The sequence below is a fragment of the Phascolarctos cinereus genome, unplaced genomic scaffold (assembly GCF_003287225.1).
Source record: "Phascolarctos cinereus isolate Bilbo 61053 unplaced genomic scaffold, phaCin_HiC Scaffold_9;HRSCAF=440, whole genome shotgun sequence".
Lineage (NCBI taxonomy): Eukaryota > Metazoa > Chordata > Mammalia > Diprotodontia > Phascolarctidae > Phascolarctos > Phascolarctos cinereus.
This window is the reverse complement of record NW_027556402.1, coordinates 264,609,669-264,621,858: the sequence shown is the minus strand read 5'-3', so window position 1 is coordinate 264,621,858 and position 12,190 is coordinate 264,609,669. Positions and strand designations below refer to the sequence as shown.

Here is a 12,190-nt window from a genome sequence, read left to right as displayed (position 1 = left end):
CCCTCCTTATTCATGTCAAGCCCTAGGCTCTGATATGCTCTATCCCCAGGGCACTGAAAGATGTGGGAGACACCATGACTGTGCCTCCCTCAGGGTTCTTTGGAAAGGCTGGGGAGAAGCGGGGCGAGGTCCAATTCCCAGGTGCTTGCTGGAAGCCTGGGGCAGAGATTGGCTCTTATCACTCTAGCTGACTGCACCAGCAAGCTTGGCTTGGGGTCCACCCCTGCCCCTTCTGGCCTTTGCTTAGAAACCCTGATTGTGAAGAGTGAAGCCAAGATGGGGTAGTAGCAGGAAGAAGTAGACCCATCTCCTCCCACACGTCCTCCACAAAGATAGACTAGAAAACAGACTGAATTCTGAGTGGGAAATCCAGGCAAGGAAAACCACAGAGTCATTTTTGCAGCCCAGGTCAACACAAAGAGATAGTGAAGTCATGGAAACTGGTGAGAGGATATGGCCAGGGGTTTGCTGGGCATTCCAGTGGGCAGGAACTGAACAGGAACTGAAGGGGCACTGAGTCTGTACATCAGGGCAAGAAGAGCTCCCAGATCCACACAGTGGGATCCTGATCTCATGAACGATGTGGGAACAGGTGTCCACTGGCCACTCTGTCATGCATGAGATTTAATTCATGGATCCAGGGTAGACTGAGGAAGGCACCTGTGTCTTGAGGCAGCATTCCAAGGTGAGGAGAGGCTGTGGGCCCTGGGCTGAAAGTTTAGAAGTGAGCAGCATCTGTGTGGCTCTGACCCCAGAAACCGAGTAGGGTCTCAGTCCTAGCTTCTAGCTCAATCTGAAGCCTGCAGAGAAAGAACCAGGGCAGGAATCCCAGACCAAAGGGGAGCCTACAGTTCTGTCCTTCTAGACCAGTAGAGCTCCCAGCTGGTTGATAGCAAGTGAATCTATCAACAGTCTACTGGAATCTTTCACCAAAGTCAAGTCAACAGGAGTGTTGTACAGACCCAAACCCAGGTCAAGAACTGGCTGAGCTCAGACCAGGAGGGCAGGGACAAGACTTTGCCCTGGATCAGACCATTTTGGGAGCACTGAAGGCTTGCAGATCACTAGGCTGAGTTGTCCTTGAGATTCTGAAATAACACACTAAATACCTTAAGAAAGCATCAGGAGGACCCAAAAGGATAAAAGCTCAGTTCAGACATTTCTTCCAGAAGTGTTCAGAGCCTAAACTCACTAGAAAGTCTAATGTTAGGAAGTTAGCTAGAAGAATGAGTAAACAAACAAATAAAAAAATAATTCCACCATAAAGATATAGGGTGACAGGAATGCCCAAAACATAAACCTAGAAGAAGGGAATGACTCCAAAACATTTTCAAGCAAAGCATCTAAGAAAAACCTACCAGAATTCTTGGAAGAGATAAAGCAAGAGTTTTTTTAAGAGCTAAAAATAATTTTACAAACCAAATGAAAGTGTTAGAAGAAAAAAAGGAAAGGAATTGAGAGTGATGGAAGATTTGGAAATAGAAGTAACATTTTGGAACAAAATGGACAAAATCTTACCCAAGAATAAAATTCCCTGAAAACTAGAATTGGCCAAATAGAAGCCAAAGTCTCCCTGAGGCAATAAGGAATATTAAAACAAAGTCAAAAGATTGAAAAAATAATAGAAAATGTAAAGTAACTTATAGCAAACAACTGAACTGGAAAACAGATCAAAGAAAGATAACTGAAGAATCACTGGAGTACCTGAAAGCCAGGACCAAAAAAGAGTCTAGGCATGGTATTTCAATAAATGATGAAAGAAAATTGCCCAACTCTTAGAACTAGAGGGCAAAGTAGAAATCAAAAGAGCCTAACTTTCAGAGACCATCTAAAAGAAACCCCTAAATGAAAACTCCCAAGAATATTATAGCCCCAAATACAGAACTTCAGGTCAAAAAGAAAATACTTCAGGTACAGAGGAGCCAGAATCAGGATCCCACAAGACTTAATGGCCATAATTATAAAGAAGTGGAGAGCTTGGAAAACTATATCCCAGAAGGCAAAAAATATAGACTTGGAACTGAGAAAACCTTACTTACAAAAACTGAGTATAACTTTATAGGGAAAATGATTCATTAGAGAAATAGAGGACTTGAAACATTCCTGATGAAAAGATCAGAACCAAATAGAAATTTTGAAATAGAAACACAGGAGGCAAGAGAAACATAAAAAGGTAAACATGAGTGAGAAGTCATAATGGACTAAACAAATGAGAAAGGGGAAAAGAGGCAAGGGTGAAGAAGAGAAAGAGTAGATTAAGGAAGACGTTAGTCTTAAGCAAAACAAATGCTAAGGAGGGATGATTTTGAAAAGGGCTTAAGGGAAAAGAAAGGTTATGAACCTGGGTGAAGGAAAGAGAAAAGGGGCAGAAGCAGATTATACAAACCAAGAGCACTGGTGCTCCTCTCTCACCACTCTCCCTTTCTTCATAAAGATGGGGCAGAAAAAAAGAGAAGGAAAAGTATAAGAGAATAAGATAGGAGGGAATACACAATTAACAATCATAGCTGATTATGAATGGGATGAACTCACCCACAAAACAGAAGAGGATAGCAGGATGGATTAGAAATTAAAAGCCAATAGTATGTTGTTTATAAGAAATACTCTTGAGGGGCAGCTATGTGGTGCAGTGGACAGAGCACCGGCCCTGGAGTCAAGAGGACCTGAGTTCAAAACTGGCCTTAGGTACTTGACACTCACTAGCTGTGTGACCCTAGGCAAATCACTTAACCCCATTGCCTAGGCATAAAAAGCACAAAAACAAAAACAAACAAAAAAAGAAAGAAATACACTTGAAATAGAAAGACACACATAGACATAAAAATAAGAGAGTGGAGCAAAATCTATTGCTCTTCAGCTGAAGCCAAACAAACAAACAACAAAAGGCAAGGGTGGCTAGCATTCATGATCTTAGACAAAGTAATAGCAAAAAATGAGACTTAATCAAAAGACACAAAAGATATATTCTGCTAAAAGATACCATGGCCAATTAATGAATAGCAACACTAAACATATAGGTATCAAATGGCATGGCATTTAAATACTTAGAGGAAAAGTGAAATGAGTTACAGGGAGAAATAGACAGTAAAACTATAAAAGTGGGAGACTTCAATTTAACACTTTCAGACCTGGATAAATTTAACCAAAACATAAGCAAAAAAGAAGTGAAAGACTCAAATAGAATTTTAGCAAAGTTAAATATGAGAGACCTCAGGAAATTATTGCATAGGAATATAAAGGAATATGCCTATTTCTTGGCTCTGTATGGCACCTTCACAAAAACTATCAATAAAACCTCCAAACACAGAAATATTAGATGCATCTTTTATAGAACACAATGCAATAAAAATTATATTAAATAAAAGGCCATGAGACAAGGATTAAAAATTAATTGGAAACTAGGTGACTTAATGCTAAAGAATGGGTAGGACAAAGAACAAATCCTAGAAACAGTCAATAATTTCATCAAAGATACTAACAGTAATGAGTCATGATTGTTTTCATCTAGTAATCAAAGAGCTCTTCTGGGAAGGAGGATTCATACTTATTCTGTTTAAAACCAGAGCCTAGAACCAAGAACAATGGGGGAAAAGGGGAAAATGTAGGCTCAATGCCAGGATAAAATGGCCTAGCAGTGAGAGTTGTTGAGAAATGAGGAGGGCTGCTTTGGGAGGGAAGAGGCTGCCCTTCCCTGTTGTGGAGGGAATTCTTTTTGTTTGTTTGTTTGTTTGTTTTTTAAATATAAATTTATTTTTAGTTTTCAATATTCACTTCAACAAGTTTTTGAGTTCCAAATTTCTCCCCCCTCCCCCCACCCCAAGATGGCATGCATTCTGAATACTCCTTCCCCTGGTCTGCCTTCTCTTCTATCTCTCCCCCTCCCTTCTCTTTCCCCCTTCCCCTTCTATTTTCATGTAGAGCAGAATAGACTTCTGTACCCCATTTCCTGTATTTCTTATTTCCCAGTTGCATGTGAAAACATTTTTTTTAAAACATGTGTTTTTAAAACTTTGAGTTCCAAATTTTCTCCCTCCCTCCCTCCCCACCCACCCTCATTGAAAAGGCAGGCAACTCAATATAGGTTGTACATGTGCAGTTATGCAAAACACTTACTTAGTAGACATGTTGATTTCCCTTCATCCTATGCTGCCCTCCCATCTATTCTATTCTTTCTTTTGACCCTGTCCCTCCTCAGAAGTATTTGCTTCTGATTACTGTGGAGGGAATTCTTGTCTAAGGTTAGGCTTGGTCTAAGGGTCTTCGAAGTCCCTTCCAGCCATGCCCTTCTGAGATTCTGTGAGGAGGTTCGAGGTCGCTGCACTGGCATGACTGGGAGGGAAGGTCTGGCTGGTCAGGCCCAGAACCGGCCAAAGAGTAGTCTGCACCTGCAGTGGATCCCTCCCGGCACTATCCTCAGGTGCATGTGGGGGAGGGGGGAGAGGAGCAGCCCTCCGAAAATAACGATAGCTCACCTGAGAGTGGTTCATTATAATCCTTGCTAGCATTCTCGAGTGCCTTATGGCCTACAAAGTGCTGTACACATGTTATCTCACTGGGCAGAGACCTGGGCGCAAGACCTGCCCCTGCCCTTTCAATGCCCAGACAACCCTCTAGCACTCTCACTTTCAGAGCAGGTGCTGAGCTGTTGGTTGGTGGAGTTTTCCAGCCGGGAGTTCCCTACACTGATGGAATAAGAAATAAGAGCGAGAACAAAACAGTCCATGTGTTTTCAGAGCACCTCGAGGTGTGCAAAGTGCTCCTCACTACACCGCAGAGAGAAGTAGTGTAAAATTTATACTCATTTTACAGTTGAGGAAACTGAGGCTGAGTAAGATGAATTGCCTCACCCATAGTTGCACAGCTAGCTACCTACTGTCTGAGGAGGGATTTTAGTCCTACTGGCATTCCTGGGATTCTTGAGATCCCAAGTCTGGTGCTCTGCCCACGGTCCCATATAGTACCCTCTACTAAGGCCAGACACAGAGCAGCGGACCTGAAGTCAGGGCCCTGAGCAATGACTGGGTCCCCCCTGCAGCTCTGTCTGGAAGCGGGGGCCCTCAGGGGTAGTCTAACCTTCTCAGGAGCCCAGAGCCAGGGCCCAGAACAGAGGGGTGGGGGGACAGGGCCTGGGGGTTCACCCTAAGAAGGGGCTATAAGACCCCCATTCCAGCAAACTTCGTGTGGCACAGTGCTATCTGGCCTGCTGGGGAGGGGGCTACCAGTTCCTTTATTTCCCCCACTGCCCTGGGCAGTGAAGTTGACAAGCCTCAAAGGCTGAGTGTAGAGGTGTTCAGGGTGGGTGGACAAGTTGGGATCTGCCATGTACCAGGAGTGCCTAGGGCAGAATGCTGTTTACCACCTGTGAGCCTGGGCTGCGTGCTGGTGAGGACTGCTGAGGTGGTCTTTCCAGAGGACTGGGGGCCACTTTGGCTTGCTGGAGAAGTGACTGGGCTAGCCGAGGTCAGCCTGGAGGAGGAGCTCACTGTCCCAGTTGGCTTGGTCAACCCTGATGATGCGCTGAGTGTCTGGACGGAGCTTGACAGAGGCTTGGTGGTGAACACAGTGGTGGTTTCTGTTCCCCTGGTGCTCTCAGGCGTGGTTTTGGAGTGTGGGCCTAATGGGAAACAGCTTAGGTGTTACCTGTGCCCTACGGGGGTCACAGCCACCCACCACTCAGATCATTTGGGTGTTGTAATCCTCTTCTCCTCTCCTGGGCCTGCTTGAGGGGTGAACTTCAGGGACTCACTAGGAGGCAGGACCTGACTGGGGCAGGGGTGATTGCTGGAGATAGCATCTAATCAAGGGGTCCTGGGCACTAAGGACGAAGGTCAGGAGGACAGAAACTCCCATTCCTCCCCTCTTGGGTGTCTCAGCATCTCTGGGAGGCCTGCCATACTGAGCCTCGGAGGAATGAGAGCATGTGCCCAGGTCTTCCGTGTCTGAGCCAGCTCTTCTGACCCCATGTCCAGTGAGTGTGCCACACTAACACCACCCTGCTCTCAGCTCCTCTGGCTGGTCCCTGTGATGTCCTAACTATCAAGTCCTGTGGCCTCAGTCTTCATTCTCCCAGACCTTTCCATGACCACCCATCCTCTGGAAGCTCTCACAAGACCACAGATTTAAAGACGGTCGTGGAGGCCGGTGACCTGGCCAGCTTCTTCCTCGGCTTCTGTGTCTCCTATCCCATGCTGTCTTTTTGCTTTTCTATCCTGTCTTCCTCTGACTCCCTTCCAGAGGCTTCTTCAGCCTTCTCGTCTTCTTTCTTTTGCTCTCTCCCAAAGACTTGACTTTGAAGCCTAGGCTGCCAGCTCTGACCTCTGGCCCCTACTCCGCCTGCCTGCCTACCTGGTCAGTTTCTCCATCAGCATCTCTCCCCCAAACCCTCTCCTCTCTCTGGCTTCCCTCTTGGTTGGCAGCCCTAGCAGGCGTTGGACCAGTCAGGCAGCAGGAGCCTTTGCTGTCTGCCTCCAACCCTGGGAGTTGTCCATCTCCTCCCCACCCCCACAGCCCTATCATGGCACTCTCTGCCTCAGCGGTGCTGGCTGACATGCGGGGCAGGGGAAGCCTGCCATTCTTGGCAGGCTCTTGTGCTATGTCAGACTGACTGCCTCCCCACCATATCCACTCCTGCTTCTAGTCAGGGTTTCTTTCTTCACAGGCCATGGTGGGGAGGGGTGTCAGGAGCAGTCTCACTGTGCTCCAGGCCTATGAAGACCTTCCTGGCAGTACGGGGCAGGGGTCAGGGCTGAGAAGGAAGCCCAAGTCACCTGCTGTGGCTGTTGATGGAGTCGGAAGTATTTGAGCTGAAACATAAGCAGAAGATTGGTGGGTCACAGGAGAGAAGGCCCCAAGCCCGAGTTCTCCCCTTCGATCCCTGCGGCAGGCTGGCCAGGGCCTCCCCTCAGGGGGCCACATTTGGGCCACTCTTGCCCAGCCTTTCCGACAGCAGGGGAGCTTGGGGGAAAGGGCCCTTGAATGCTCCCTCCCTAATCCTTCTCTCTCCCCTCCCCCTGATGCCCATGGTCTCCCTTCCCTCTAGATGAAAGGATCCAGGAAGTGGAGGTCTGGGCAGAGGGAAGTCATCATTACTGACCCAGAGCCTCTGCCCAGGTCATGGGGGAAAGTGGGGAAATGTAGGTGCAATGGTGGAGGAGGAATCAGCACCTGGCAGGGGTGTTGGCAAAGGGCTCTGGGATGTCTGAGTAGGGAAGCAGGGTCGGGGGAGGGGCATCCTGGAAAGCTTCTTGGGGGGAGGCAGTTTTAAAGGGAGAGGTCAGGGAAGGTTCTCTGGCAGAAGCAGAAGCCCAGAGCTAGAAATGCCCAAGGCATCTGAGACCTTGGGAAAGGCCTGGGCAGGGAAGCAGGGGTGGAACAGCTGACTGATTTGGGGGTGCTTGAAAAGCCTCCCATATTTGGAGCCTTGCTCTGTCGGCCTGCCTCTGCTGCAGATGGCAAGTGGCTCTGGGGGCCACCTGGGCCAATGTCCTCATGGGCCAAGCCTCTGTCTGTCTGACCCTGGGGGCCTCTGTCTCTTGCTAGCCTTTCCAAAAGACCCAGAGGGTCCTGATGAAGGCCTTGCCTGCAGCTGAGAGGACAGGACCATATGAAACTTGAGCCTGGGGACCTGCTTGACGGCCTCTTTGGAGAGCCCTGTGCCCATAAATCCAGGCCTGTCTGCTTTGTGGATAGCAAGGATTCTGGACTGGTGGCCTGCAGGGGGAAGGGGGCCTGACCCTGAGGGTAGAGGATCCTCCCCCCCTCCCCAGGAGCTGGCCCTGCCCCTGCATGCCTTTCATGGGTGAGGCTGAGCTCCCCCCACCCCTGGGGTTCCAGGAGCCCTGCCCAGAGGGATGGACCAGGGCCAAGGGCTGAGCTGAGGATGAGGCTGCATACCCAGAGGGTCTATGGGAAGAGTACTTACAACAAGGCACACACCGCCCTTCCTCATGGTCAAAGTACTGGTCCGGTGTACAATTATAGCAGCCTGCGGGAGAAATAGGGCGTGTAGAGTGAGGCGGTGTGGGGCTCTATTGTGGCTCCACAGGGCCTGCTGGAGCTGGGCGTGGGGGTGGAGAGCACGGGCCTGCCTCCCTGTCTGGGCGCTGGAGAATGGAGCCCAGCCTGTCCACACTGATGCGAGGAGAAAGCTCAAGGTGCTCAGGGGCCAGCCATGAGAGTGGCTGGGCTCCCCGCCCTCCCCTCCCCTCCCTCCTCACCCCTCCCCCTCCTTTCCTTCCCCCCTCCCCTGTCTCCCCTCCCTCCTCACCCTCCTTTCCCTCCCCTCCCTCCTCACCCCTCACCCTCCTTTCCTCCCTCCCCTCCCTTGTCTCCCCTCCCTCCTTCCCCTCCTTTCTTTCCCCTCCCTCCCCTCCCTCCTCTCCCTCCTCACCCCTCCCCCTCCTTTCCTTCCCGTCCCCCCCTGTCTCCCCTCCCTGCCCCCTTCCCTTCTCTCTACCTCCTTCTCAGTGCTGCTCCCTGAGCTCAGGTCTTACCCCCTGGGGCTACTCTTAGGGCAAGGCCTCATCTCAAGATCCCCAGGACAGAGCTGGTTCTCTGGCCCAAGTATTGAGAGACAGGAGCACCCATGGGTGGTATGTGGACACCCTTCAGCCAGAATAGCCTTTCTAGCCTTAGGACCTCCCTCCCCTAATCGGGCCACCTTGTATGTCTGGGCAGAGCCAGAGCACCCTTGGGCCTGAGGGATGGCAGAGCCCAAGTATGCCAGCACCGGGCCGTGGCCCAACGCCCTTTCCCTATGAGATCAGAGGTGCAGACTGCTTAGCTCAGTGCCTGGCCCACATGGAGTGCTAAAGGAATGCTTTTTTCCCTCCCCTTCCTGCCCAACTCAGGGACTGTGCCTGTGTCTCTGTGCTCAGGCTGTCACCTTCAATGTTGATGTATTTGTTACTCTGGGGCTGAAATGGGCAGAGGCAGGGCTGGTAATGCCAGGTACAATTGGTTTCCTGCGTGTACTGGTAGCTGCCATCTCCATCGATGAGTTTGTGGGTATTGTAAAAGTCACAGTAGAGAGCTGAAATACAAAGTCATCTCCACTCAGCAGCCAGAAGCCTCTGCCCTTATGTGATGCCCAGCTCCCTACTGGCAGAGGCCAGGACAAAGCCTTGTAGAGCTGATGCCCAAAATGCACTCAGGCAACTCCTGGCAGCAGAGGAGTCCCTTGACTGAGCTCACACCAAGAGGCTGGCAAAGGGCTGGCCTGGGACGCAGAAAGACAGATGAGGAAACTGAGGAAGCCCGGAGGGCAAGGGATGTGCCCTAAGGCACACGGGGGCTGAGAAGCAGAGACAGGAATTTAGCCCAGGACTAGCCTTGTTCTGTTTGGTGCCAAATGGAAGAACTAGCGTTGGGGTTGACGGGGTGGGAAATGGACCCTTGAAGCAGGTGGGAGAGGGGAGGAAAGAATGTGGCTTATCTCTCTGCCTTCCTGAGCTGAGCCAGAGGACAGAAGAGGTGGCTGGGGTTTCCAGGAAACAGACGGGGGAGCTAGGTGGCACAGTGGTTACAGAGCTGGCTGTGGAGTCAGGAGGACCTGAGTTCAAATCTTGCCTTGGCTACCAGCTCACATGCATCAGATTGGCAAAGTTGACAAAAAGGAAAAATGAAAAGGACAAATACTGGAGGTGCTGTTGGGACCCAGGTACATTAGTGCTTTCTTGGTGGAGCTGGGTGGTCCAGCCATTCAGGAAAGCCATTTGGAACTATGTCCCCAAAGTTATTAAACTATGCATACTCTGTCTGACCCAGCCATATCGCTACTAGGTCTATGCCCCAAAGAGATCAAAGAAAGGAGGAAAGGACCCATATGTACAAGAATATTGCTAGTAGCTTTTTTTGTGATGGCAGGGATTTGGAAATTGAGGGGGGTATGGCTGAACAAGCTACAGTACATGAAGGTGACAGAATAAGAAACAGCGAAGAGGACAGTTCCAGAGAACCCTGAGAAAACTTGTATGAACTGATGCAGAGGAAAGTGAGTAGGACCAGGACAGCAATGTGTCCAGTAACATCAACATTGTAAAGACAAACAACTTTGAAAGACTAGGAACTCGGATAGACACAATGTAACCAGCTGGAGAGAGAGACATGACCCTCCTCAGAGAATTGACAGGCTTATTTTTTGTGGATGTGACTAAAGCAGGGATTTATTTTTTGTTCATTTACACATCTGTAATGTTTTTTTCCCCCTCATAGCTTTCTCAGCTGATGGGATGGAGAGACTTTGAAACTGAGAATAAAATAAAATAGAATTTTAAAAGCCAAATAAGCCTCAGCTGAAGCAGCTGACCCCACATCTACTTCACTTCTCAGCCTCAGTTTCTCGTCTGTAAAAGGGGAATATCCACAGTGCCTCCTCTCCCCCATGGCTGTAAGACCCCAGGAAATAACAGATGAAGCCCTTTGGAAACTTTGTGTGCTGTGTACATAGTTATTGGGGTCAGTAATTCTGGAGGAAGGGCCCCAAGATGGATATGTGTGTAGGCATCAGCCTGGGGCATGCTGGCAGCTGAACTTCTCAGCTTGGGGGGGGGGGGCGGTGCTTAAAGGATCTCAACTCATTCCAGGACTAGAAGGGGCCCAGGAGAGAGCATCTCATGCATTCCTGCTTACCTTCCTGACAAAGCTACATGCCCTTGTCCCAGGGTACACAGAGGGTCCCAAATGACAGAGCTAGAATTCACACTCAGCTCCTCTGCCCTCCAATCCTGCCCTTCCTCTCCTCTCAGCCACAGATCACTTCCCAGGATTGACTTTGCTCTCTCCCCACCCTGAGCAACCTGGGCTCCCTCCATATCTGGGGAGATGGGCCCTGGAGAAATAGCCCAGGGAAACCAGAGCTCACTCTGTGCTCCATGGGGCTCTCCCAACATGGTCTGAGGACTCTGGCCCCCTGCTTGGGATGATGAGGCAGCAGAGAATAAAAACGGCCAGCAATGTGGCCCGGGACCATGGCTGCCTCTGGTTCAGCCTGTCTTGCAGAAGCAGTCCCCAGGCCAAGAGGCAATCCCTGAAGCCCCCCTGGAGTAGGAGCTACCCTCCCAAAGTCAGGGCAACTCCCTCCCCCCTCCCCAGCTTTGACATTGTTTTGTTCAAAGAGTCATCTCCCAACCAGCCTAAGCCAACATCCTTGAAATGGGAGCAGCAAAGAGAAGAACACAGAGGGTCCAAGGACAGGGGTGGGGGTGGGCCGTGGAACCCTTACGGCAGAAGTCTGGAGCCCTCCAGTCGACACAGATGCCCATATCCAAGCATGCCTTGGCATAAGCTGCCACGGCATCACACGTGCACTCGCAGTCCCCTCCGGAGTCACAGCCACAGGTATCACGCACACAGGCGTCATAGTATGGCATCCGGTATACCTACAGACACAGAAGTGGCACCTCAGTGCCTGGCCCTGCCTGAGCAGTGCCACTCAGCTGTTGTTGGGCCAAGATCGATGCCAGGTGCCACCCTGGCCCCTTTTAGCTCTGAGGCTCTGGCCAGATGGGCTCAGAGTCAATCCGCTTGCTGTACTCTGGCCCCATGTGTAGCAGGGGTTTGGGACCCCCCCCGAAGGCTACTCGGCCCAAGTGCAGGGAGCCAAAGTAGGACCTGGGGAGTGCCTGGGTGGTCCTGGGAGGCCCCAGGGGTCTGTGCCATAGCTGGGCTGGAGATGAGTCACCCCTGCCAGAGCCTGGCTGGACCTTTCTCTGGACCAATTCTGTCTGGGGGCTTGGCTACCCATGTCCTGTGGCCCACAGGAGAGAGGAACTTCCTTGGCCCAGACTGAGGCCTAGAGAAGGAGCCAGTTTGGGGGGCCCAGAGCACTGACATGGGGAGCCTGGGGTCTGGGGTGTTTTATCCTGGGGGGTCTGTGAGCCCTGTACTGACACTGTGGGATATGCATGGGGTGGGGGACACTGGGGAGGAAGCCCCCCATTTCAAGGAGTAGGGAAGAAACAGGGAGGGTTTTGTCCCTGTCCCTCCCCTTTCTTGGATCCCCTGTTCCCCTGCATGCTTTTCCTGGGGTTCCACGGGCTCTGTGCCCCACTTGTCCAGGGGGTCTAAGCACAGCCTGACTGAACCCCACTGGGCCCCAGGGCAGCCTGGCCGCAAAGGCTTCCTTTGGGTTGGCCAGAAGGCAGTGCCAGGCTTTGCCTGTTTCTACCAACAGGGAAGACCCTGGGGCCCT

General features: G+C 50.8%; 1 protein-coding gene across 1 annotated transcript in view; it reads right to left on the bottom strand.

Moving 5' to 3' along the window:
• Window positions 1–12,190, bottom strand: part of MUC6 (mucin 6, oligomeric mucus/gel-forming) — a 59,654-nt gene that overhangs the window by 21,800 nt on the left and 25,664 nt on the right. Inside the window, exons 26-31 of the mRNA XM_078148898.1 lie at window positions 11,222–11,378; window positions 8,885–9,031; window positions 7,922–7,984; window positions 7,580–7,710; window positions 6,716–6,803; window positions 5,357–5,614 (exon numbers count right to left, since the gene is read on the bottom strand). Of these exons, the coding sequence (XP_078005024.1) occupies window positions 5,357–5,614; window positions 6,716–6,803; window positions 7,580–7,710; window positions 7,922–7,984; window positions 8,885–9,031; window positions 11,222–11,378 (844 nt within the window). The remainder of the gene's footprint in view (window positions 1–5,356; window positions 5,615–6,715; window positions 6,804–7,579; window positions 7,711–7,921; window positions 7,985–8,884; window positions 9,032–11,221; window positions 11,379–12,190) is intronic.